Genomic DNA, 27523 nt, shown 5'->3' with positions numbered 1-27523 from the left:
GAATTGAATACACAATGCAATTCCACCTAGGTACCATACCCATGACTGCACGGATCAAAATAAATATTATGATAAGGGATTGAAAACATGACTGTGGAGAATCTCAATTCAACCATGTTTCCGAAATTCCAGTCATTGAAAATAGACAGTTCTATAAAAAAAAAGAAAAAAAAAAAGAAAAGAAAAACCAAACGATTGATAATCCTGGAATTGCTATGCAACATGGAATTTTTCATAATTATACAATAAAATTCTTGATATTGTTGTTTTCCCTGTCACCATGACTACGATTATCACCATAACTACGATTATCTCTGCGTCTTATCATTGGCATCATATACGATTATAACAACTTTAAAAGCTTTAAACTGAGATATTTCGACTTATATTGGATGTATATGTTATATCTGTATTGGTGATCTTTGGAGTAATCGACGTTTTACAAACTCTGCTTCTTAGTAATTCATTCTTTTAATCAATTCTTGGTTTCTATTGCAAAATGTTTATTGTTTCCCGAAATCTTATCCGATTTGATATTTTATATCACATTTAATATTTTTCTAATTACTCGATAACATGAATTAATAATGTACATCCTGCTTTATGTATTACTTTTTGTGGATGGGAAATGAATTGATTTGAATTGAATTAAACTGATCTTTATCGCAGTAATGCTGATTATCATCGTTATCAATATGGTCGTTCTTATTACACTTACCAATAGAACTATAAATTGAGTTTTCGTCCACTTTCTGCATGATAAATAAAATCCTAGATAGTATGATATTGACAGTTTTTTTTTTTTTTTTTTATCTAGATGATTCAGGGGCTTTGATTCAGAATTCATGTCCATTTAGAAGTTAAAGCATGAATAGAGACCAAGTATGCAAAGAAAGAATTTAAAGGAAGGTAAAAAGATGTAAGGAAAAATTTATTCAAAATATATTGTACATTGGCTACATGTAGCAGGAAAATTAGTTAACGTACTGAAGTGCAAGATATTTGAAAGTCTCAGATTTCATTCATTTTCTTTTTGTTCTGCATTGGAATAACAATCCTGAATTATTAAATGCATCAGTGTGTTGATACATTGTACACTTTAAACAACTGGAAACGACCACGCAAACTATTACAACGATTGATATCAAGATGATAGCAATTATTCAAAGGTAAAAGCAAAACTTAGGAGGACTGCATACAACTTTCGAATAAAAATATAAGTGTGCATTATTAACTAAGTGATCAAATGTGTCAATTTATTATGCAATTGTATGAAATTTTCTCTTGCTCAGTCTGTCGTCCGTCTGCAAAATCTGTAGTGTCTCTCTCTATCTCTCTGTATTTATATATATATATTGTATTATATATATATTCACTGTATAACATGATTATATATGTTAAGGAATTATATATATATATATATATATATATATATATATATATATATATATATATATATATATATATATATATATATATATATATATAGTGTATGTGTGTGCGTGTCTGTCTGTCTGTCTGTCTGTCTCGGCTGAGCCGAGAAAATCGAGTTTGAAGTCAGATCATCAAAATCCGTCAAAACTATCGAGTTTCCGTTTTGGGGCATAATGTTGTAGTCTAATGTTTCGTGTATCATCTGCCGAAATTTCGAAGCTATTAAAATGATCAAAGGGAGGGTAAAAAATTAGCGTTTTTCTGGGCCATGACATTTTGACTTTTAATGGAACAAAAACATGTCCGAAGATTTGGATTTAGAGCCGGAGATAGACTCCACCCCTAGCAACGAGGGAGAGATCTGATTAGTCAGTGCGTGGCATCCTGGTTACTGATTGGTCCTGCGTAGACTGCTGACGCTAAAGCTTGAACGAACATCGCGGAGGTTGCAATGAGCCGACCTTTTGTCAAGAGGTGAAAACTGTCTTACCTCCCTTTTATCACGATTGCGTCGGAAAGAGAAATTTGAAGGCGGTTTTCTCGAAACGCTGATTTCTTAGACCACTTGACATGGTCTCATAAAATCATCAATATCTCCGCAACAATGTACTTTATAAGTTGTGTTATAACAAATTAAAGCGGAAGAGTGAGGGAATGATGTCATGTCATTTTATGAAAATCCACCTGGTCGACTCTTAGGGACTTTTGGATCCTTTTGTTGTAGCGGGTCACATATGTGTGTGTTATAATATAGCGTTGTTACGCATATATCATTTTTCCAAAACACAGATCGGTTCAAAATTCAGAATAAGTTCTCCATCAAAGGAGAGGTACATTGTACTACAACATAGGTGCATGAAATCTCTCTTCATTCAATCACTTAATCTTGATTTTCGATTTCTTCTATGTAAGAACAAAAATGAAGTTTACCCTATGTCTTGCTTTAAGCAATGTAAAAAACAGGACATTGGTACGTATAAAGGGGATGGCTAGTAACTGATCAGTGGGAATGCTGGGGGATGATTGTTCCAATCCTTGTGATATACTATTGTTGTGTGAAAATTATTTGCTTCAGAATGGTCTCATATTCAAGTACAGTTATGTGCAATTTAATGTTTCCAGGTTAGCATGCCTGTACAGTGACGGCGCTCGTTTGTGTGCATGTGTGTGTCAAACAAAAATGACATTTGTTATGTAATACATAATACATATGTTCAAATTTAATTTGCCTCGCTGAAAAAAGGAATATAAATATTAATTCAAAAACAAATTGTAAAAAAAAAAAAATCAACTTTCACCCCCTCTGATAAATGTCTTATTCTCATACTTTCAAAACACACACACACACACACAAATTGTTCATGAACATGTATCTGATAAAATGCAAGGTAACTGGGGCAATGTATGTACCACTGTAATGTACATGTATTACCTCCCCACGAGTATAATTTCCGACATCTAATTGACCTCGCCGTACAGAATTTGCCTATAGGAATCTGCGCTTTTCAAGTAGATGTAAAAGGTGCATATGTGAGACTGTAACTGCATGTTAATACTTATGAATGTATAATTAGATTTTCTGGACTGTGCAGAGCATTGTGTATCACACCAGTAACAAGTTTACCTGTAAACTTGAACATGTACATCCGTACATGTGAAAGCAATTCTGCATAAAGGTGTTGTTTTTCTGCTTCCTTCAATCCGTGTCAACTTGATCACTGCAGTTTGCTTCCCATTACACTCATCTACAGACAAATCACTTTTCCGGACCTTGACCACACAGGAATACAGAGTACACAACATCAAACATATCCACACACTCATAATGACCAACATATTGCTTTATGTAGCCCCGACAATAGTGTACATGTAGATGTAGTTGGAATGGCTAGGAATCTGACACACCACACAACACACACGTAGACCTCAAATACATATGTGGCCACTGGACTTCCGCCCTACAATGTACATCCAAGAAACATAATACAAGCTATGCTACGATACACCTACGATCTGTTGCTTACAGCAACTCTTCAGGGCATCACAACATTCATTTTTGGTTGTGCTTTGTGCTTCTTTTATTATATCAAAATTTTATTGTAGTCAAAGAAATAAAGTATGTAAAGATAAACATATATAGATTATGATTTTGGGACTTGAATTTTTACTTCATAAGAATAAAATTTTACTATAACCGTGTTAATTTTTATTTAACTGGAGCACACTGCACACACCACATCCAGTACAACTTGCTCTTCCACATGACACACTGACATAGCCATTCACAGTCAGCTCAAAAAGTTCCAAGTCTACTTTGTTTTGTTTCACAAAACCGACATATGAGAGGGAAGAAAAAAGACGATAACTCTGCCATTGTGCTGTGTTTTTGAATGTCTTGTTACATCACTTTAATTACAACAGGTCTTGCGAGTTGGCAGGCCTACAGAGAACCACGGATCTATTTCCCCTTCTTGGCACGCATCTTCCTGACGTAGAAGTCCAGCTCTTTGCCCTCCAGGACGTAGCCGTCGCATCGTCCACACTGGCCTGGTCTGGATGAGATGCAGGCTGAGGCAAGAAAGTGACCAATAGAAGTTGGGGATGGGGAAGAGAAAAAATCAAATACTTTACATCACAGGAATCACTCCAGTTTTCAAAATGCAAAGGGTAAAACTGTGCAAAGGTCGTATGAACAGAGACTAGAGAATGCGCTTTGACTTGGGGAACATTCACACTAAATGATGTAACTTGCACACATTCACATCATCTGCTGTGATGGGAAAAAATTCTATTACAAGGTGACAGATGGAAACTACTTTCTCTTTCTGTTTTTTTTTTTTTTTTTTAAAGAAAGTGTGTCACACTTAAAAAAAAAAGGAGGAAAAAATGAAGTTCCACTTCTGATTAAGAGCATCTCTGACAATTTCACTCTTTTTAGTGTTCAAAGAAATTCAGACTTCCCTATTTTTTTTTTCTCTGTGATGCATACTACCACAATCCTCAAATTTTCCATCAAGCACCTTCATATCACAATAGCCCTCCACAATAGCAGACCTCCCAACCTTTCTGACTGAAATATATGGATGATTTGGCTCAAAGGGTAGGAAAAAAGAACAGTTTCCATAGGAGTGTGTAGTAAAATTATCATGAAAAGTAGGAAATTCCTATTGAAACAACAGCCGAGAAAAGTCAAAATTCAGATTCTTTCCTCCAAAATCACAATGCTTGAGAGGTCTGCCTTTGCCTTACTTTTTCTTTGCTTTATCTATGCACCCCTATCGATACTTGACACCTTTATTGATTAACATCTGACAGATAGCCCCATATTTTCTCCCCTCCTGAACTCTTGGAGATATTTTGGCCTAGACATTCTGCAGGCTTGGCCATGGCAGTCAGTGTAACTATGACATTTCAGTCTTCACAGGCCTGTGTTAATGTCAAAACGACTCACAAGCCATCAGAAAGACTAATCTTGTACATCATTCTGCCTGGCCTGCTTTTGTTTTCTCCATGCAAAACAAGGCCAACTACTGTAGTGTTCAGAACAGTGCCTTCATGTGCTTTGTGTTTCAAGACTATGCACAAAAACTGATACAAGACAAGAGTGTTCTGTGGTTATGGTTATGAATGAATGGTTATTCACCATTCATTCATTCATTCATGCAAAACAGAGACCAATCTACAAACAAAGAGAACTGATTTGGGGAACTTGTCACTTGCAACCTTTTGCCAAGAATGGACAGAACTGTTAATGTCCTCCCGACCTCCACAGGGTTTGCAAAAAACTCCATAAGACCAGTATCATTTTGTTGTGTCAAGGTTCACAAAGCACTGAATCGCAAAGCAACTTAAACTTTGGAGTAAGAAATAGTTTTGCTAAACATGAGTTTATTGATATCAAGGGGTGCGTTCGAGCGCTCTAAAGCGAACCAAAGCGAACTGAACTAAAGCGTACCGTACCGTACCATGCCAATTTTGGAGCGTTCGAGCGCTCTGTGGAGAAAGCGTACTCACGAGTTATTTTTAGAAAGGTCACGCTTGTTTGTAGCAAGAATGTCATTCACCCCTGGCGCTTGAACTACTTACAGCTGTCCAGAACAAAGAGAATGATGTTTTTGCATTGTGACGTATGCGCATGATACGCGCATGCTTTACAACGAACTTTTGGTACGCTTTGGTACGCTTTTGGAGCACATCGGGAAGTGGTCCACTTTTGACTCGGTACAGTACGGTACGGTACACTTTAGGAGCGTTCGAATGCTGTCACATGTACCACCAAAAGACGACATGGCAATGCACCAGCTGCAAATGGAACTGTGTTTTTGAATGTTACTCTCTCATAAAGCACACACAGGCATGGTGTAAAATGATAATCCTGCCGAAATTGAGAGGTGCTTACCAAGGAGACGTCCAGTGCCAAACTGCTCCTCCAGGGCCTGGGCGACTTTGGCGGTTTTCTTGCGCTCCTCGTACTTCTTCTGCACCTTTTTGGAGCCGGTGCGGGAGAGGGCCTTCTGCTCCTCTTCAGTCTTGACAGGAAGAAGGAGAAACGACATGGGAACAGAGCTCATCATAATGATACCAGTGTAAGGGGGCAGACTAACAAATGAATATCAAATACTGGTCGGCATAAGAAGATAAAGTACAGTCAACCTTGCCTAAGTCAAATCTATTCAGACTGAAGAAATAGCTTTGACTACGAGAAAATTCCAATTATGAGGGATTAAAATCAGTAAAAATTTAGAAAGAACTGGACTTGAAAAGACCTTTGATTCACATGATTATTTAACTTATGTGAGGTTGACATAAGCAAGATTGACTGTATTCAAAATCAGTCCAGTCCACTCATATAAATATGCACAACTTGTCATTTGGCAGCTTCTGAACTCATGACTACGATGGGTAAAAAAAAAAATACTACCCTGAATTGCTATTTCTTTCTAGCAAGACCATCTGTTTCAACCATAATTAACAGCACCCAAGCCTGACACTAACTTTTTTTTTTCCTTCTCTCTCTCTCTCTGGAGGTCCTATTGGGCAAATAGAATATTTGAATTCGAAATTTGGTGACCCCAAAAAAGAATGCAGTGGCCCAAAATCAAGAGATATGAAAACTGATTTTAAATTTTAGATGCCCACTTGGGCCACCATGATAGCTTACTTTTTTTAAATTGTTTTATTTGGTGGCCCGACATCAACTTTTAGTGGTCCCAGGCCACTGCTAATGCCGAGTCCTGAGCACAGTGATTTAATATTTACATTCCCTTAGGGCCCTACCATAATACATGTACCAGTACTAGACACCTTTATGGATAGTGCCAGTGCTGGTGGCAAACAGCAGTCAGTGTAACTATGACATTTAGGTCTTCAGTAGAGACTGTGTCAAGGTCAAGACGACCCACAGTCAATCAGAAAGACTAATCTTAGGCATCATTCTGCTGTTTCCAACCACGAATCTCTCGGGTGAAATACAAGTTCAGGAGTCTGTTCAGGCAAGTGTTTGGGGTTCAGTGTTTGCAGCACGTAATTAGAACTCACATCTTGTAAAACGAGGAATGTTCGTGCGTTTAAAATTTAAATTAAAATGCATGTGAAAATTCTCTAAACTATATGCACTGAATGCCAATGGCAATTCGCGAAAATTTCATGCCGCAAAAAAGGCCGTTGGTTCCAATTCGTGAAAATTTCATGCCGCGAATGTAACACGTTTTACAGTAAATGATACAGGTATGCATGGGGGGAAGGGGGTTCCTCCCAAAAAACCCTGACTCAAACACGATAAATGCCACAAATTTATCAAGCTGGACAATATTCATAAAATTATAAGCTGGACAATATTCATAAAATTATCAACTCGTTTAACCCTATTCTAACTGGGCTAAGTTTTTACTGAGGGGGGGTCAATTTGACCCCCCCCCCCCCCCTTCAGATCTCGGCCGCCGATTGTGCAATCGCTGCAAAATTTTGCCTGAAGATAGAGCTGGATGTAAACTACAAGATAACATGGTCATACAATAGAAAAATATTGCTTTTCTATTTTTAATAAATTAATTATGCAAATTTGTGCATGAAATCATATTTTCACCTATAACTCCATTAAAAAGACTGGAGGATTGCTAAATTTTTGTGTCAGAATTCCTCAAGACACATCAAACAATTTTCTTGAAAAAAATTAGCACAATCAAAATCAAATTTTTGTTTTTTATTGTTTTGTTAATTTCTTATGTATTTTATTGTTTTTTCGACCTTTTGTTTTCTATTGTTTTTTTGCCAAAATTTGTTGCAGGCACTTTTTCAGGCTTATCTACACTAGAATTGATTAATTTCAATGGTTAAAAGTTGAAATAATCTAATTTATATCAATTTAACCAAAAAACACAATTTGCATTGGATTTGCACACGATATCATGAATTTGAGCTGTTTTTTGGTTGACATGCATATGCAAAACATTACGTAACTTCAAAACGGTGTACACGGACGTCGCAAATTTGGTCTCAAAATATGCGGGAGACTTCAAAGAAAAAAGTCGTGAAACGACGCGGCAAAATCTTTGCGCGTTGCGAAATCGTGGCGCGAAACGTCGAGGGGGGGTCAATTTGACCCCCCCCCCCCCCAGTTAGAATAGGGTTAACCACTGCCTTTTGTAACAGATATGGAATGTATCATCTTAAAGATGGACAGATGCTAACTCTTCTCTGCAATAGGGATTACGATTGTCTCAACGTTCCACTGTGGTTCTAGATCACAAATTCAATCACTTGTGAAATATCATGCTCCTTTGAAATGGAACATACGGCCATAAACCCATTTCTAAGTATAAGAATTGCCATATGAGCATGACTTGCTAATCTTCTATGGGATACTGCTAACAACAACGGAAAGTTAAAAACTTCCAGGAAAGTGTCACAACAGCATACCAGCTTGGCACCCTTCTTCCTGGCGAGGGGGAGGGCGTAGTGGGACTCGTACCACTGGCGGAAAGGTGCGGAATCCACCTGGACGATGGCATTCTTCACCAGGGTCTTGGTACGCACCAGCTCGTTGTTGCTGGCGTTGTAGACGACATCGATGATACGGGTTTTGCGGGTCACCTCTGCACAGGAATTCAAAGAATGCCAATCATTGCACAATAACTTTGAATTCAAGACAGCAAATTGTGCTCCACCCAACTCATCCTTTTATACAGTTCAAAGATAATGCTTGCGGAAAGAATGAAAAATGTTTCTGCTATTGAAACTGATTGTGATGAATATGCCATAAGAGAAATGAAAGAGAGAGAGAGAAAAAAGGTAAACACATGGAAAGATGACAGGTAGATCTCATGATTTTACAGACCTCCTAACCTTCTGACCACTAAATTTGGCTTTAAAAAAAAAAAAGTAGGGAAGAAAGAGCAGTTCCCATAGGAATGTGTAGTAAAAATATCTAGAAAAATAGGAAAATCTAATTGAAACCAGAGCTGGGAATGAGTAAAATTTGGATTCTTTCTCCAAATTCAGAATGGTTGGGAGGTCTGCATGCTCATCTGAGTTATCATTTTTAGAAGGGTAGCATTCATTTACATCATACTAATAACTTGACAAAGCAGTCAGTGTAACTATGACATTAGAGCCTTCATGGAACTGAGATGTTACGAGAACATTCCGTCCATCAGAAAGACTAATCAAAGACATCACTCTGCTTATATGACATTTCTAAGGGAGTGTGGGGTGGGGGTGGGATGATATCTCTGAAGACATGCCAACTCTCCCTCTCTTTGTAGATTCATTCATGCCAAACAAGTTTGGCACAGTATTCATGGCAGCCAAGCATAAAATGGAACAAAAGAAAAACACTTTTTTCCTGAATGAATGACTATCTTTTCTGTCCCTTCATGGGAACTGAAAAATGCTTTTCTCAATGCATTGTGATCAAGTTAAGCAATTATCTAAGAGAGTTAAGAAAATGAGAATAGGTGTCTTCAAACAAATGAAAGACATTATTGACATTCGAATGGAATACAGTTGGGAGATTGAAAGATCTACAAATGCATGTTACTTTCACAGCAAAACCTGAAAGAGGTGCTAAAACATGATAGGCTATAGATGGTCTGATTTCACTGGACAATCAAAAGCAGAAACGCATCATGTACATGTATGTAACTGGGAAAGCTTGTACATAATGCTCCACCTTGATGAAGGTGGGTTTTGTCCACTTACGTTCAGAGCCCCACGAGAAGTTGCCATGGTCCAGACGAAGGGCACGGCGCTTGATGTTTCCACCCATGCATCGCACGAGATGAATCCTCTTGGCTCCGAGCTGCCGATTGAAAAATACAGACAAGCTCAACATTGATGTCAACTGTTTCAACCTACAATAACTGAAAAATTGCACCTTCAGATCTTGACAAGGGCAAAATATATTCATTCTTTTGATTACACCTGAAGCTAGCTACTAGACAAACTATCTGTATCATTCATATGCATGCAATGAAAATTTCCGCTTCCCTTTCTATGTTGAAAGTCAAATTTTGCTTAACAGCAATAGATTTCCAGATCAACTTAGAATGACATTGGTTGATATGTCCTCACTACCAGTAATTAGATACAATCATGAAGAGGAGCAGCATTGGCATACTTTAGAAGGAAAACATTTGAAAAATTACAAGATGCAAGGAGACCAAAGCATCATTTCCCCTAATCTCGGAAACATACCCTGGTGTTTGCTGGTGGGCGTCCAAGCTCAAACTTCCTCTTCATGCGAATGGGAGGGCACCGACCTCCCGTCTTTCGTCTCTTGTGCCATCTGTCTCGTGAGATACCTGATGGGAGTGGGAGAGAGGCACAAAATGAGACATAACCATAAAATGTGATATGTGTAGTATTTAAGCATGTACTGCAAGGTGGTCCACAACTTGAAATTTGAGCATGATGTAAGTTCAGAATCTGAGAATATTGCAGAATTCGTCGTGCGCATGGCAGATTGTCATTAGCGCGCTTCCGTGCGCATGGCAGATTGTTGTTAGAGCACTTCCGTGCGCATGGCAGAATGTTGTTAACCCTACGCGCACTCCCACACCCTAACGACAATCTGCCATGCGCACTCCCACGCTGTAACGACAATCTGCCAGGCGCAGGGAAGCGTGCTAACGACAATCTGCCATGCGCACGACGAATTGTGTATGCGTGGAACGCACATCATGAGCACGTAATATTCACAGCTCATCTCTCTTTGTGCTGCTTGCATTCAATGTTCTCTCTCATGTTTTGCACACAAATGTCTAAGTACCAGGTAGTTTGATGTTTCTATCAATTTTTCAATGTTCTCTCTCATGTTTTGTGAACAAATATCTAAGTACCAGGTAGTTTGATGTTTTTTATGTTTTGCACATGTTTGAATACATTATATTTTGAGCTTGTTGCAAACATGCAAACATCAAACATGCTGAACATGCAAACATCAGCGACATGCTGAAACCCCTCGTGGACCACCTTGGTACTGCAACTGTCATGCTGATTAATTGAACAGAATCATCAATGTCGTATCTTTGTCACAAATCATGCAAAAACAAAAACAAAAAAACCCACAAAAACCCCAATGTCTGAACATTGGACTTGAGCCCCACATGCTTTGGACACATGGCGCCAATTTCGCTTTTTGACGGTGGAAACTGAAATTTGGGATTTTGATAGATTTTGGGAGGTGACTAATTTTAAGGGAATTTCCTGTTTTGAATCAGACGATGACAATGCCAGTGGCAGTGTGTGAAAATATGCAATTTGTGTGTGTTGTGACAACAGAATTTGCTGGCTTGTTGTAGATAATCAAGATCTACAAAAGATCTAGAGGTCTATTACAATCATGATGATGAGGTACATGTAGGTCACCCTAGTGATAAGCAGATTCTGACAGGCCCTTGGATTTTGGACGGCTTAGAACTCCTCTAGTGTTTTCTACTACAAGATCTCCTATGTTGTTGTTTTTTTTTGTATCCGCGTCGATAGCTCACAATCTGAATTCTGCCAACCCAAACTCCACCATACCCCATAATCACAGGAAATATTTGATACTGATAGCCTATTTCCGATCATTGAATTTGAACCAAATCGGTTCTCGGGAAGCAATTTGATATTGATGTTGACTTTCTTGTTGCTGTTGCTCAACACAAAGCAACTTGCTCTTCGCTAGTGATCACAGCGTAGCAACTCACTCTTCGCTAGTGATCTCAGCGTAAAACTACCCTGCAATCACTAGCGAAGAACGAGTTGCTTTGTGTTGAGCAACAAGAAAGATTTTGCCCCAACGCGTACAGCGTTGGGGCTGCGCCGTTTTCGCATTCAGATCTTAATGTTGTAGTCTCTTGTACAAAACGGGTGCCGTTCCGACCCTATATTTCCTTTATTTTTCAACAATTATTACTAGGAATACTTACATGGGTCGATTAAACCTAAATGATTCCAATCGGCGACTGTTTGATGCATTTCATTGCTTATGATGCAGAAAATGTTGTCTTATAAGGCGAATTACCTTCAGCTCACCGATGCTCACTAAACTCACAATAACTTGCACAAGCGTACAAGGTGCATAGGGATTGTACATCGTGCAGCAAGCAGAAATACTACGTCGCATATCGCCCTTATCGGCGAAAATTGTGCAGGGTTTTGCCCTGGTAAATCATGAAAACTGCGTTGGTCAATGGTAAATTTCTTTTATGAAAACAGTTGCGTTAATTAATAATCTTGTCTATGATAAATGAAATGGTTGAAAATAATTTGCCTGATTTGTTTACAAGTTGGAAAAACCCTTAACAATGCTTAAACTGCCGCAAATGGGATATTTTACTCTAGTGTGTAAAGTGAATGGAGGACAGGTGACAATACATTGCCTAGGGTAATCGCAGGTTCCTGCGTATTCGCAGAAACCTGCATATATGCAGGCGATTTTAGAGGTTTTTCGCTCTAAAAACCTGCGAATTCGCAGGTTGCGTTCCGATTACAGCCTCTTGCGGCCAGGCGTTTCATCAGAGGTTTCCGAAAATGGCACCATCCGAAGTAGCGCCTAACATTGCCTTAGATGCGAAATTTATAGAAAATTCTGGTGTTGCGTTTTCTTTTAAATCGCCGATAAGTGAAAAATGTGTAATCGATCGAAAATGAAGTCATCGTAATACAAGCCCAGTCATGTGACCAGAGCACGTGACACACAAAACCTGCGAATTCGCAGGTCGACCTCATGGAGGGGAATGTTATTACCGCCAGTGATCAGACTGCAATGGGGGTATACATTTCAACTCCCCCAGGAAGGCTAATTGATTGACACCGTTTATCTTGTCTTCTGTGGTCTGGTCATGTAATCTATTTTTATTGGCTGTCTGAGGATTTAAATATGTGAAAGCTGTTTCTGCTTATATAGATCTTGGTGATACAGTTAACTTAAGCGACTATGCGACCTTCAGACCTTGGCGTTGATTGTGTAGTCTACTGTTAAATATGAATCTCACCCTGCAATGTTATGACTGCCGTTTACATGTATTATACTGAGTAGGGCATGTAATCTACTAGTAGATGCGTCAAAGCGACCATCCGCATGCAGGTGTACTATACCATGGAGTAGCTCCATGACTGTACACAGATTCTCCATGTAGTTTTAGCAGACCATGGAGGTAAACAAACACTGACTCGCTATGCATCATGGAGCTCCATGCGTGCATGATGAACACCATGTAATTCTTATCTGCAGCTCCATGTCTGTATATAGTATGCTGATACTTGATGTATAACAATGAGTTAAAAATCGATTCAAGAAACCGAGTCGATTATTGCTCATTAAATTGCTTGAAACTTTGATGATTTGCGCTCATATTAGCTGTAAAAGCTAATTTTTATTGTAACGTTTTCATTTTGCCCTGAACTTGGAATTGTTTTATATTTATATTTTTGTATGTAGATGTATTATATCATTCCTATAAATTATGTGACTATGTTTGCGTGAAAGGGACATAGCTTATGTACTACTACTACGGTAGTAGTACTAGGCCTACTGTTTTGGATCACTTATGTTGTATATCATTTTCATTATGTATTGTTTCATGATATATCTACATTTTGTTTGTGAATATATTTAACATAAAAAAGTTGCCCAAAAATTGCATGTTACATCAACACCGAACTTGAACTCATGATTCCCAATCTAACTGCCCCCCCCCCTGCATACGGCCATGCTCACAAAATAATACATGTTCTTATTATAGCAACACAAAAATGAACATACACTGCTACACGGCACAAACACGTATATTATCCATATTCCACACACCCACCCACCCATACACAAAACGTCTGTACAAAAATGGAAATAAAGACGATGTAAAACGGCAAGATGAGAATAACAGTAGTAAGAACAATAAAAACAGAACATGAAGAAGGAAACGTGGAAGAGGAGGAAGATGACGGTGAAAAGACGGGAAGTTCGAATAATGATAGAACACCACTCTTAGAAAAAAAAAAAAACAACAAAAAACTCCCTGAACCGTTGGGGGGGGGGGGGGGGGCGGATGATTGTACATGCCATCCCCCACTCTGTCAGTTGGGGGATTCATCCCTCTCCTGTCTACGCACCTGATATTACGATAACAATGTCTAGTCAGTCACACAAATTCAACACGTCATTATAATCTACAGAGAATGCAGGCACATTTAAACAATCGGTAACTAGAAACATATATGCAGCATATTTATTTATCAAATAATACAAAGTCACATTTCAGAGATACAAACAAGACATTGGGAATGGCCTCCATTTATGCATATCCACCCCTAAAGCCAATATAGGGCCTACGCTTATTTAAAAAATGGACCTCTTTGTCCTTTGACAAAATTCCTCCGAAAACCATGCATTTGATTTCTCAATTTATCAATATTAAGTGATAATTTATTATTCTTAAACCAATTTGATACATTTGGTAACTCTGCATTAAGTGTGGATACTAACGTTTCTATATTATCGTGGGAATAAAAAATATTCGTGTCATCGGCATATAATATAAATGATAATATAGACGACGAATTAACATTATCATTGATATATAACAAAAAGAGAAGGGGACCTAATATTGAGCCCTGGGGCACACCACATTTTATCGGTAAAAAATTCGACGACATGTCATTATGTACAACATATTGCTGTCTACATGATAAATAATCCCTAAACCACGAGAGTGCAACACCGCGAACACCATAAAACTGTAACTTTTTAAGTAAAATATCATGTTGTAACGTATCAAACGCCTTAGATAAATCCATAAAAACTCCTATAACATGTTTTCTATTTGCCATTGCGTTTGTAATTTGATCATACAACTGGACCAAAGCCAAATCTGTAGAATAATTCTTTCGGAAACCACATTGATGTAAATTCAAAACTGCTACTGTTACTGTGTCACATGCTGTCAAACATCATCGAACACACTTGCTGTATCCTCAGGAAATAGACCCCCTAGGTCCTGAATAATAATTAAAGAAATATATATGTATTCCTTATTTCAGTTAAATACACCTTAATCACAATTTCAGGACTTCCCCGATTCCGCCAATTAGAAAAACATCACAGTTTCATGTATGAACAGAGAAAGCCTCCTTCAATGACATTCTCTTTGATTTCCAAGAGAAACTATGACTCACTCAAAATATTTCCCAACACCCCGAAAGAGAGGAAGCAGTGTTCAAGACACACGACACCAGATCCAATTTTGATGCCATGCAGAACAGTCATCTTGAACATCTCCTTCTATGTATTCATTTCCAAGTAAGAAATTACAATTTCTACCCCATTTCTCATTTATCTTTTGTTGTAACTATTAACCAATGATGTTATCATATATCTATGTTGAGGTGAATGAGTACCGGTATTCGGCAAATGGATATACATGTATTGCCAATTTATTGATATTTGATTGAGTGTGTTTAATTCTATATACCAGCATCTCTGGAATGTTCATTATTACTAATGATGTACACTCCTTCTGTTAAATAATAATTGTTTTACTGTTGCTAGTGTTCATTATCAATATCATTCTGATATATGTTAGTGATAATTGTGGTGTTGATAGTTTGATAATTAGATATTATGTGAAATTAATTAATATAATATAAGTGGAATGAGATTCAATATGCGAGTGGGAACACAGCCTAGATTGCTATTTGTAACTAGATGTATTACAAGGCCGAGTTCACATTGTAGTTCACATCCTGGGAGAAGTGAGAGAAATGATGAGTAATGGCCTGTCGGCCATGAAGTGAGTTGTGGTCAAGCACTCCTTGCTGAGCAACAAGGGACCGCCTCAGAATGCTTTACTGTGTAGAGTGGAGAAGTGTCCAGTTAGCGCATTTACATTTTCACTTTTGCCTGAAAGAAGGGACCTTCTCATATGATCTGGCAGCTGGTCCAGAGAATGGAATGTGTGTGGTTGCCGTGGCCTAGGATGTTATCAAGACTACGGAGAAGAAAATGAGAGAGAGAGAACCTTTAGTGTTTTAAAGGGACTGTACAGTACTGGTTGAGGTGGGGATTCATGTTTTGAACATTCCTAAGTGAGATAATGAAAAGCCTCTTATGAAATATGAAAGAGCATGTAATTTTAAGAAGGATTCAACGTTTATTTGATAAAAATTGGTTTTCAAATGGCTGAGATATCCAAAAAAGTGCTAATAATAAAAGGCGACATGCCACAACTTTATTAGGATCTCTTTGTTTCACCTTATTTTTGGATATCTCAGCAATTTCAAAACCGATTTTCATCGAATAAACTTATGATACCCCTTAGAACTGCATGCTCTTTGACATCTTATAGAGTGGTTTCTGAATATCTCGCAAAACGTTAAAAGCTACAAGTGTAAATCCTCACCTCGACCAGAACTGTACACACCCTTTAACATGATTGTAGTGCAGGTTTAGGCATTATGAAGCTTGTATACGTCCAGTTCTCTCCTCTTACCCTCTCTCTCCTTTTCTCTTTCTCTTCTTTGTATCCCTCGCCCTCCTTTTCTCTTCCTCTTCTCCCACTCCATCGATATCTTCCTCTTTCGCACTCTCTCTTTTCCTCTCCCCCCTTTCTCTCCTTTTCTCTCTATATACATCTCCCTTGGCAATCTTCCCATAACGACCGCTGTGACTACGTACGTGTATTTGTTTAGGATAGTAGAAATTGTGTATCATATCACTCATCTAAAGTTTAGTATATTATTTGGAGTGCATAGATACAGCTTACATGTAGGCACGGATGATAAAATCAGGACATTATTATATGTTTTCCTCTGATCATGTAAAGGTCGATGTAAACTGTTTTGATGCATCAGTTATCAAAGTAAAGTGTTATTTCATTATTATCATCATCATCAATGAGTTATATAAGATAAGCAGTGAATATGAAGGAGAGTTATGGTGTATGTTATCAGTTATATTGCAAAGGATCATTAGATTACCGATAAGTAATTTTGATAATTTATGATACAAGGTACAAAGCCAAATCGGAATATAGGCATACAGTTTGCCCCGATCACAACTTAGTGTTAATATTACAATGAGTTGTTACATAACGAATTTAGCTTGAGTGACAACTAATTATGCCGTTCCCACGAGTTTGTATAATGACTATCAAGGTATTAGTGTTATAAATGCAATTAGACGTTAAAAGCTCAAGCTATGACGACATTCAGTTAGTTTAGGAATATGTGTTTCAAATCTTGATTAGAAATTAGAACTACCCTGTTGCATATTAATGGATATTATATATTATGTCATTTCTTCAGTTGATTTTAATAAACCAGATCCAATTTTGATGCCATGCAGACCAGTCGTCTTGACCATCTCCTTCTATTCATTTCCAGATCTGGCAATTCAAGCCCATCCACGGCCGGGCGGGCGTAACACAATCCTAATGAGAAGTGCGAGCAGTTTAGTACTTTCATTGGCATAGAACGTGCAAAAATGGGAGTTTGAGCCTGTCACCTTCATCTGTGATGCAAGTTTGAAATTCGAGGGGGGGGGGAGGCATGGTCCCCCCCCCCCCCCCCCCCCCGCTAATCGCCGCCAATGGACATCAATATTTACATTAACATTTTTCACAATTTTATGGAGGGGGCCTATACATTACCCAATCTATAGCTAATACTAACTTGTCGGCCTGCAGAGACACACAAACTGCAATATGGAAAACTCTTGTAGTGGTAGTAAATCCACACACATACATGTAGCAGAAACAATACCAAATGCGAACCGTTATGTTTAAAAATGCTGACGTAACACTGGCACTACATCAAAACAGCAAATTTGGTAATATTTGCTTGATTTGGTAACAAACTGACATAAACTGACATAACTGATCTTTGTTGTGTGACTTTTGCGCCCTCTCAGTACACAAAATCATTTTGACAAATTCATACTGTAAATGTTTGAAAAACATGAATTTGTGAAATTTGACGTAACAATGACATCGTGTCAATGTCACGTCAAACGAAGCATGTTACATATCATGTGTCCGACAAGACACATGCGCATGTCAAAAAAAAAATTAATAAAAAAAAAAAATGAAATTTCTTGCACACCCAAAGGTGCTTCGTACATGAAATAAGTGATACTTTCAGGGTTCTTGCCAGGAATTTCTTCACGCTTGTCGGCACTAATTCGCGCTGTTCTGGGGGTGGGCGGAAGCCTTCGCTAATGCTCAATACAACATAGATAAATCGCCGCTAAAATGCCACTAAATGCGACATTTTCACGGAGATGTAATGAACGTTGTGAGGGGCATATTCTCACAGAAACAATGCAGAAACTCCATACCTTTTGTTGGCGGCAGTTCCTAAATAATAGATGAAAGAGAAGTAGGTGCCGATGGTGAAGGTTCCAATTTCTTTTAGGCCTTTCCTGATTCACTGTCTCTGCATCGCAACAACGCGCGCCGTGTATATCCGTAGGCCCAAATTCTCAAAGCTGGAATAACTATTCCACGGAATAGTTATTCCGGGGAATAAGTTATTCCATCTTTGACAATAGATTCCGGGGATTAATCGCGTCATTTTACGTCACGTGGGCCTGATTTGCATAAGAGGCGTAATAAATCGGCGGAATAAGGGTGTAATAAAGTTATTCCACCTTTGAGAATTCGGGCCGTAGTGTTTTTGCTTTCTCGCTCGCCGTCTGCTCGACCACGTGGTAGGCCTATTGCATGCAGATGCGCGAGAAGCGATCGAGAACTTTCGGGACATCGTTGCCCTTTCCTTTCTGTGTATACTGCGGTAGTTTGGCCGTGACATCAAAGAGATACCATACAAAAATGTAATGATGGTCATTATTCCGAAGGTTTGTTTAATCATAAAATGAAACGATTCATTACTGAGTACTTCGAAGGTTTGTAATCGAAAACAACAACACCAAAGGTCGGTACTACAGATGAATGTTCAAAATAAACAAAACTGATTTCGTTCGGAGTTTAACAAATATTTTTTTCTTAATTATTTTCCGATCAACGAACCTTCAGAAAGGAATCTATCATCTATCATCGTTACTGTTTCGGAATAACAAACCTTCAGAGTAAGAAAACTAACCGTTTTGGGGCCGATGTTGTATTCCGAAATTATACTGGCAGAACGTTCGAAATAACAAAACTGATTTCGTTTGGATATAAACGAATATTATTTTCTCCTTTATCATTTTTCGATTAACGATCATTCAGAATTAAGAATGTAGAGTATTATTTTACCATTATTCTTTCGGAGTAACAAACCCTCAGAGAACGAAAATTGTAACCGTTTTGGGGCCGTCGTTTTATTCCGTAATATGGTTTATACTGGCAGAACATTCGAAATAACAAAACTGATTTCGTTTGGAAATAAACGAAAATTTCTTCTTTATAGTTTTCCGATTAACGGTCGTTCAGAATTAAGAATCTAAAGTATTTTATCATCATTATTCTTTTGGAGGAACGAACCTTCACAGTAAAAGAAACTGTAACCGTTTTGGGGCCGTCGTTTTATTCCGAAATTTCACTGGCAGAACGTTCGAAATAACAAAACTGATTTCGTTATGAAATGAACGGACGTTTTTTCTTAATCAGTTTTGGATGAACGAACCTTCAGAATAAAGAATCTAGCATCATTTTATCAGAGTAAGAAAACTGCAACTGTTTTTGGGCATGATTTTCTTAATCATTTTTGGATTAACGAACCTTCAGAATAAAGAATCTACAATGTATTATTTTATCATTGCTATTTCTGTCGGAGTAACAGACCCTTAGAGTACGAAAACACGCTGTTTTGTGCCGTCGTTTTATTCCGAAATTTCACTGGCAGAACGTTCGAAATAACAAAACCGATTTCGTTGTGAAATGAACGGACATTTTTTCTCAATCATTTTTGGATTATCGAACCTTCAGAATAAAGAATCTATAGTATTATTTTATCATTAATCTGTCGGAGTAACGAACCCTCAGAGTAAGAATACTGCAACTGTTTTTGGGCAGTCGTTTTATTCCGAAATTTCACTGGCAAAACGCTCGAAATGACGCACTGATTTCGTTTTGAAATTTACGGACATTTTTCTTTATTTAATTGTCGGTTAACAAACCTTCAGAATAAAGAATCTACGATGTATTATTTTATCATTGCTATTTCTGTCGGATTAACAGACCCTTAGAGTACGAAAACACGCTGTTTTGTGCCGTCATTTTATTCCGAAATTTCACTGACAGAACGTTCGAAATGACAACTGATTTCGTTTTGAAATTTAAGGACAATTTTTTTTTTCTATATTATCTTTCGGTTAACGATCCTTCAGAATATAGAATCTAGTACTATTTCATTACTATTTTTTTTTTCCTGTCGGAGTAACGAACCCTCAGAGTAAGAAAACTGTTTACTGTTTCATTCCGAAATTTCACTGGCAGAACGTTCGAAACAACAAAACTGATTTTGTTTGGAAATTAACGGACATTGTTTCTTTATTATTGTCCGATTAACGAACTTTCAGAATAATAAGGAATGTGTTACTATTTCGGAACAAACCCTCAGGGTAAACCCGTTTGGGGCATCGCTTTATTTAGAAATTTCACTGGCAGCGAACTGAACACAGGCTAACCAAACTGCTTTTGTGAATGTGAAAAACATTGTTAACTTTCACTAAATCAAGAACTTATCTGGAAAGAGAAAAATTCACGTGTTCACGAAAATCAAAACTGCGTCACAATATATGATATACATGTATATATGCCTATGTAGGCCGTCATTGCTAAAGAGAAGAACATTTCGCTCTCTCCCGTAAAAGAAAAAAAAAAAGAAATGCTCGGCAGTTAAGCGCATGAAAAGTCAAAATAATATTTTTTTACATTGAACAACCAAACATTCTTTATTTTAAATTAAAAAAAAATTATTATATATAGATAAAGAATGTATGGTTCTTCACGTCAAAGCGTGGGCCTCTGCGTGCGGTATCCATTATTAATCTTATGCGGGAAAAGCGTAGCTCCTTGAAGCAAGAGCATGATAAAAAAAAAAAAAGAATAAACACAGACACACACTGATGCTGGTGTAGAGAAAAACAAAGACAGCTTGCTCAAAAGATGCTTCCTTTTTTCATTTTATTTTCTCCCCAGTCATTCCTATCGTTCTACTCCCATGAACCCCTGCCATGCACGGACGATGAACAAAACAAAATATTACCGACGCTGCAATAAAAAAAAAAAGAAAGAAACACGTGTTCGAAGCAAATTATCTACACTTTTCAAGTTGAACAAATTGATGTTCGTAATGAAGAATTAAAAAAAAACAAAACACACGACCACAGGCAGTGGGGAAACTTGATATCATGGCTTGTAGAAATTTCCACGAGATTTCCACGAAAGCAAGGTGTCAGATAAAGGAATGCCGCGCGTACTGCCACCTTGCTTCAGTGGTCGTAAATATAGCGTGTAAATAGCATGTAAACCAACTGGGAACATTGATGAATAATTTATCCATTTATTTTCTGCCCATGAAGGCCCCCTAACCCACCTGTTCAAGCCAGAAGCACGTGGAGCATTGCGTGCGTTGAACTTGATAGACCATTATGACAGAATTACTATGTCGACCCGGAGAAGGAAAATGGAATATTCACGAATGACGTTTACAAATCCATGGAAAGTGAAAAGGCTCAAATGGAACGCATGGCTTTTTAAATAAATGATAATAAAAAAAAAAAAATAACCCGCTGAAACTACCAAAAAAAAAAATAACAATTTGCATTTGCTTACTCCATCGAAAGATGGAGTTAATTTTCTCTCTGCGGCAATGCTATGAACGCGTCTAATTTTGCGTCATTGCCGATGGCCAACTTCCTAAAGAATTGATACGAATCCTTTCAAATATTCAAAACAAAGTCTAAAAATCTTGGATCCTGGCGTTGAATTCCGGTGGTATTATAAATCCTGCTCACTATCAAAATTTAATCATATTCTGTTCCTTGCGCCATTTTACCTACCAATTACTGTTCCTGAAAATTTCATCCTAATCTGTTCCCAAATGTTCACATATTTTGCGAATAGAGAGACAGACAGGCAGATAAACGAACAAACAAACCAAAGCAGCAAAAAAAAAAAAAAAAAAATACAACCTTTGGCGGAGGGGGGCATGCATTTCTATTGTCGTTTGTTTTTGCGTAACCCGACAACAAGCGTGACAACAAGCGAGCACGTGTCTCGGCCTCCGACCCTCTTTCCGCCCTCTCTCTCCCTCTCACAATACCGTCGTACACACAGGCGGCTGTCTGTGGCCGGCTGGGTGCATGCAACCAGGGAGGTGGACCTCCCTGGTGCATGTGTGTGTGGATCCCGAATCAGAGCGCAAGTGAGTGAGCAAGTGTGTATGTGTGATGTGGTGTGTATGGATTGTGCAGCTAGTTCATGTACGTCGCTATGTTGAGCCGCGTTGTTGTGATCGGTGTGTAACTTTTTGCGCTTGTAAACTGCTGCTCCTTTCAACATCCTCTTCTTCTTCTTCTGAAGAAGAAGAAGCAGGGATCAGCAGTTTACAAGCGTAACAAGCGTCAACATCTAGCTTCTTTTCTAGCCAGATTATAAAGAGTAAAAAAGGCGAGAAATTGGTCCGAACTTAGCTCGTCAAGCAAGTTCACACGTGCATGGTGTTACCCTTGTCGGCAAGTTCACGCGTGGTGTTACCCTTGTCGGCAAGTTGCCTATTTCTTCAAACCACACGCTTGTCGGCGCCGACAAGGGTGATAGATGTACGCTGGTGAGATCCCTGACTTTTGATGATACAGTGTCATTTCACACCTTTGACTCCTCGATCGTGTGTCCCAACCTGACGAAATGTACACTCTAGTTCTCAACGATACAATCTAGGCATTATCTATATAGGCCTAAGCAGAAACAGCTTTCACAGACAGCCAATAAAAATAGATTACATGACCAGACCACAGAAGACAAGATAAACGGTGTCAATCAATTAGCCTTCCTGGGGGAGTTGAAATGTATACTCCCATTGCAGTCTGATCGCTGGCGGTAATAACATTCCCCTCCATGAGGTCGACCTGCGAATTCGCAGGTTTTGTGTGTCACGTGCTCTGGTCACATGACTGGGCTTGTATTACGATGACTTCATTTTCGATCGATTACACATTTTTCACTTATCGGCGATTTAAAAGAAAACGCAACACCAGAATTTTCTATAAATTTCGCATCTAAGGCAACGTTAGGCGCTGCTTCGGATGGTGCCATTTTCGGAAACCTCTGATGAAACGCCTGGCCGCAAGAGGCTGTAATCGGAACGCAACCTGCGAATTCGCAGGTTTTTAGAGCGAAAAACCTCTAAAATCGCCTGCATATATGCAGGTTTCTGCGAATACGCAGGAACCTGCGATTTTGTCTCTGCTCCCCTACTGCCAATGTACAAGGGTTGAATGCAAGTGCCGAGGCCCCAGTATTCGGTCACCAACGGTCGCCGCAATGTCCCCGATGCAATTTTGCGCCAACAAGGTAGCGCGCGGGCGCATTTTTCAGCTGCTTTGAACACGCATTGACTTTGAACGCGCACATCGCGTGACCGAATACTGGAGCCGGTGACCGTATACTGGGGAATTTTCAAGGTGAAATATTTCGGGATTTTGCGCAATTCTGTGAGATATTTAACAAAATGAAAGTTGAGATTAAAGAAATTTGATATATTTCACATAGTCTACATTGCTGTAGATATCATGTATGTATGTATTATTTTAGTTTGAAAAATATTGCAAAAAAGCTTAAGTGACCGAATACTGGGGATGTTACCCTACTGTACGAGTACGACAGGTGTGACATACGCAATTGAACAGATACTGTGTGTGCGAACAGTAGGAAGTGAATGAGTGGGGTAATTTTCCACGATAATGCCTTGTAGTGTAACGTAGAAACCCTAAGTCCACAATAGGGTGTAGACGTCAGTATGAGAATGTAGAACCTATTGAGTCTTTAGAGGTCTACGGAGCTCGGAGAAAGCGCACGATGATTTCTACTGCGTGTAGGGGATTTCACGTTGTGTGAGCTCAGTGAGATACGATGTGTCTATTCCGTTCCGGATAAACCCAAATATTCGTTCTTTTACGATGAAAATCATACAGTGTGGATACAAAGTCAATCGTGGTAAGAGAATGTCAAGTCCTTATTCATATAGAAGCTACGATTTTTGAACAAAAGTGTAGATTGCTGAGATTTGAGAAGATTTAACAATGATAATCTGAATCTCATTACCCATCTTGTATGGCCAAAGTTAAAGAGGAAGTTTTAAGAGCAAGGTACGATGGGATATAGATGTGCTCACTCAGCTCAGCTCAGTGGAGGATGGTATCATGATCCCGCGCACAGCTCCCCATGCATAACATGCCCAGCTACTGCCCAGTTCACTATTCAGCTTTTAGCAAACAAACAAACCAAGATGGCGCGTTCGTGGTTGCGATAAGTTAATTTCCCCGCTCCGTTCAAAAAGAGAACCACATTATTATAAGCACAGACAAGACGGATTTGAAAATGGAGCAGACAATTAAAAACTTAGTGAAGAAACTGACAGGATTTAGGGTATGTATGGTTACATTTGTGATTTATATAGTTGAATACCAGAGTTTCCAAACGCTAGTGGTGCTAGTTTTTATGCTGCGTGCTGATGCTGTTGCGTGTACTCTGCTCTGTGCGGTTGTAGTAATGTACCAGCAAGCAGCAGTGTAGTGCAGTTTCTGCCCGGCGCAGGCCGGTGGCTGACTGTGAGCGTTCCGCTGCATTCTCTTGCGGACTTCCTTTGTGTTTGGTCTTGGGACTCTTGGAGAAGTGGACCATAGAATTAACTCGAATGTAAATCATTAGTAAAATCATTATTGACTTATCCTGTGTACCTGCAATCTGCAGAGATTCTGACAGCCTTCTGGTTTCCTATAAAGTTAAATCTAGTTCTGCACTGTTAACAATGGTTAAGGCAATTCATGCTGTTGTTTGATTTGACTGAGTACGTAGACCAACGTTACACTGACTGTGTCTGTGAGTAACCGCCCGGTAGTCCGCGCCCCCGGCCCGGCCCGGGGCGCTCCTTGACCTTGTACACAGCAGTTAAGAACGATTTGCATTCTACGTTCGGGCTGTGTCTCGCAGTTTACTGAGTAGACACTACACTGCAATGCAACTGACAACAAACATGGATGGTTACCATATTTTGGCTACAGACACGTGTTTGTCTAGTGCGATCAAGGCCCGACCAGATGCTGTGCGTTCGAAGCACGGCGTTTTTGTTTACAGCGACTAGACTGTCAGCTGTGCATAGTTCTTAGAACACCTTTTACTAACATTGGTTAGACCTAGCTCCAGCGCGGGACGCTGTAAAACTCTTTGACTTTAAGACCACAAGCTTGTGTTAGACCTGCCAATACTTTGTCATTGTCTTCACAGGATGGATCTGAAAACTTCAAGAGGACAGTGCAATTTGTGCAGTCAAACTTCAGATTTCATCGATACCTGACACCGGACAGTCACAAGATCATGCGGACTATTGATGGGTGAGTTTTCACTCGTCAAAAAATAAAATTTGTCAGACTGCTTTGAAGCAGATGATGGAATTTTTTTTTAATTTGTTTTTCTTTTTTACTGGACCCCTAACTACACGCAGCCGCTGTCGCAAAGCGACGCGGCTGCACCTGTATTCCTTCACAGACGTTGTCATTTTTCAGTGTGGTTGTGCGACTCCTTCATGAATATCTTTAATAATCATCGAAAACTAAAATACAAGGAATTATCGTAATCTATGATAATCATTCAATAATCGGTATGCGATTTTTTGTTTAATTACTTCAAAGACTCACCGAAATCTGTGGCTGAAATCAGGTCTGTAAACGTCCTTATTGCTTCACTCCTCATCTGCGTGTTATTTGAATGGCATTCACTCTCGTATACTACAGTACAACGTACAACGTAAGTAGTCGGAGAGCTAGAGGGCGCCTCTCCGACTACCTACGTTGTACGTTGTAGTATACGAGAGTGAATGCCATTCATAATAACACGCAGATGAGGAGTGAAGCAATAAGGACGTTTACAGACCTGATTTCAGCCACAGATTTCGGTGAGGTTTTGACATAATTAAACAAAAAATCGCATACCAATTATTGAATGATTATCATAGATTAAGATAATTCCTTGTATTTTAGTTTTCCACGATTAATAAAGATATTCATGAAGGAGTCGCACAACCACACTGAAAAATGACAACGTCTGCGAAGGAATAGAGGTGCAGCCGCTGTCTCTACAGCGGCTGCGTGTAGCTACTGGACCCCCAAAGTTTGAGGAATAGATTACTAAGAACACAATTACCTGTACACGTACATTTCAGCTTAGAACTTTCATCAAAACTATTAGAGTTTTACATACACCTGTATCTAACAGCTTTGTTCATATTTTGCACACAGTTGCAGTTTAAAATTTTAAGAGAGAGAGAAAGAAAGTGCAAAAAAATCTGTTTATGTTTAGCCTAAAAGATTGGTGACATCCATTCATTATTATATCTTCTTTTTTTTTTCATTTTCAAACAGTGTTATTTGATATCAAGTCTGATGTTGTATCACATTAATTTTCTTGCAAATGACATTTTTTTTTTTTACATTTTTTAATATTTTTTTTGTGTGCATGTGTTCAAATAGATAGGAATGTACACCTATAAATGTTGTATTTCAATGATCAATGTGTTCATTATGTACAGTGCACAATTTATACTATTGTTACGGCTGTATGTGTGAGTTTCCATACAATGCACCATTCTTGCTTGTTCATTTGATTGATGCTTGTTTGTTTGTTTTGTAGCATAGAGGAAAAACTTCTCATTCACTCCCAGGCTAAGAAAGCAGCGGCCCTTAAGAGATGGGTCCAACTCATTCTGAACAATCCCTTATCCCACAGATCTGAAGATGTTAAGGTGAGGCAGGCTTTGACTCTGTGTAACTACTCAAAATTTCTTGTAGACAAGCTAGTTGTTCTAAGTGAATGCAGAATTTACTGTGCATGAGTTCAAAATGCAGGTACATTTAGAAATGCAATTAAAGAAGTTTGCATGGGGATGACATTTAACAAAAATGTGTCAGAAAGAAGAAGTTGTATCATGCATATACTGACTCAAAAAAACAAAACAACAACCACAAGACTTACTTTTCCAGTCACAATTCAGTTGCCAAAAGTAATGTGCTTCCTGTTATCCAGTTTTAGACTTCATTGACAAAGTGCATTAATTTCTGGGATTATTTGTATAATAGATACAGCTTGTGTCTTCATGTTACTCTGTTCCTGTTCATGGTGTCAGTTTGCAAAAAACAAAAAAAAACACAAAAAACCCCCAAAACAAAACAAATGATTTTGGGTTCCATTCCTTTTCTTGATATGGTGATCTCTACAGAGTGAAGCTCACTATGCGGTTCTGTCCTTCTTGCTCAATCTGTCGCATTCTCCATCAAACACAGTCTTGCGCGAGAGGCCACCAAAAGTAGAAGGTATAGTTTCAACTTCCTCATGTATAATTCTACAGAAATTTCAATCTGTCAGTGATGTCTTACTGTATATGTGGGAAA

At 38.6% G+C, this 27523-nt stretch overlaps 2 protein-coding genes across 2 annotated transcripts in view; one reads left to right on the top strand and one right to left on the bottom strand.

The window, feature by feature from the left end:
- Positions 1-3807: 3807 nt before the first annotated feature.
- On the bottom strand, positions 3808-24227 carry LOC140239508 (small ribosomal subunit protein eS8-like). The gene is made up of 6 exons (XM_072319339.1): positions 24183-24227; positions 10129-10235; positions 9634-9733; positions 8353-8528; positions 5834-5963; positions 3808-4002 (listed from the first exon to the last, which is right to left on the bottom strand). Exons 1-6 carry the CDS (start codon positions 24184-24186, stop codon positions 3893-3895), a joined length of 627 nt encoding a protein of 208 aa, XP_072175440.1. The 5' UTR covers positions 24187-24227; the 3' UTR covers positions 3808-3892.
- A 190-nt stretch (positions 24228-24417) lies between these two features.
- Positions 24418-27523, top strand: part of LOC140239708 (gamma-tubulin complex component 5-like) — a 29750-nt gene continuing 26644 nt past the window's right edge. The window contains exons 1-4 of the mRNA XM_072319530.1: positions 24418-24506; positions 25365-25471; positions 26766-26877; positions 27352-27445. Of these exons, the coding sequence (XP_072175631.1) occupies positions 24459-24506; positions 25365-25471; positions 26766-26877; positions 27352-27445 (361 nt within the window). The 5' untranslated portion in view covers positions 24418-24458. The remainder of the gene's footprint in view (positions 24507-25364; positions 25472-26765; positions 26878-27351; positions 27446-27523) is intronic.

This window comes from Diadema setosum, chromosome 16, assembly GCF_964275005.1.
Source record: "Diadema setosum chromosome 16, eeDiaSeto1, whole genome shotgun sequence".
Classification (NCBI taxonomy): Eukaryota; Metazoa; Echinodermata; class Echinoidea; order Diadematoida; family Diadematidae; genus Diadema; species Diadema setosum.
Note: the sequence above shows the minus strand (reverse complement) of the source record. Positions and strands in the feature narration are given on the sequence as shown.

Coding starts and splice junctions, on each gene's coding strand:
- LOC140239508 (XM_072319339.1), bottom strand. Junction 9,734..10,128: donor GCCCACCAGCAAACACCAGG/GTATGTTTCCGA, acceptor TTCAATCGGCAG/CTCGGAGCCAAGAGGATTCA. Junction 8,529..9,633: donor CTTCTCGTGGGGCTCTGAAC/GTAAGTGGACAA, acceptor ATTCCTGTGCAG/AGGTGACCCGCAAAACCCGT.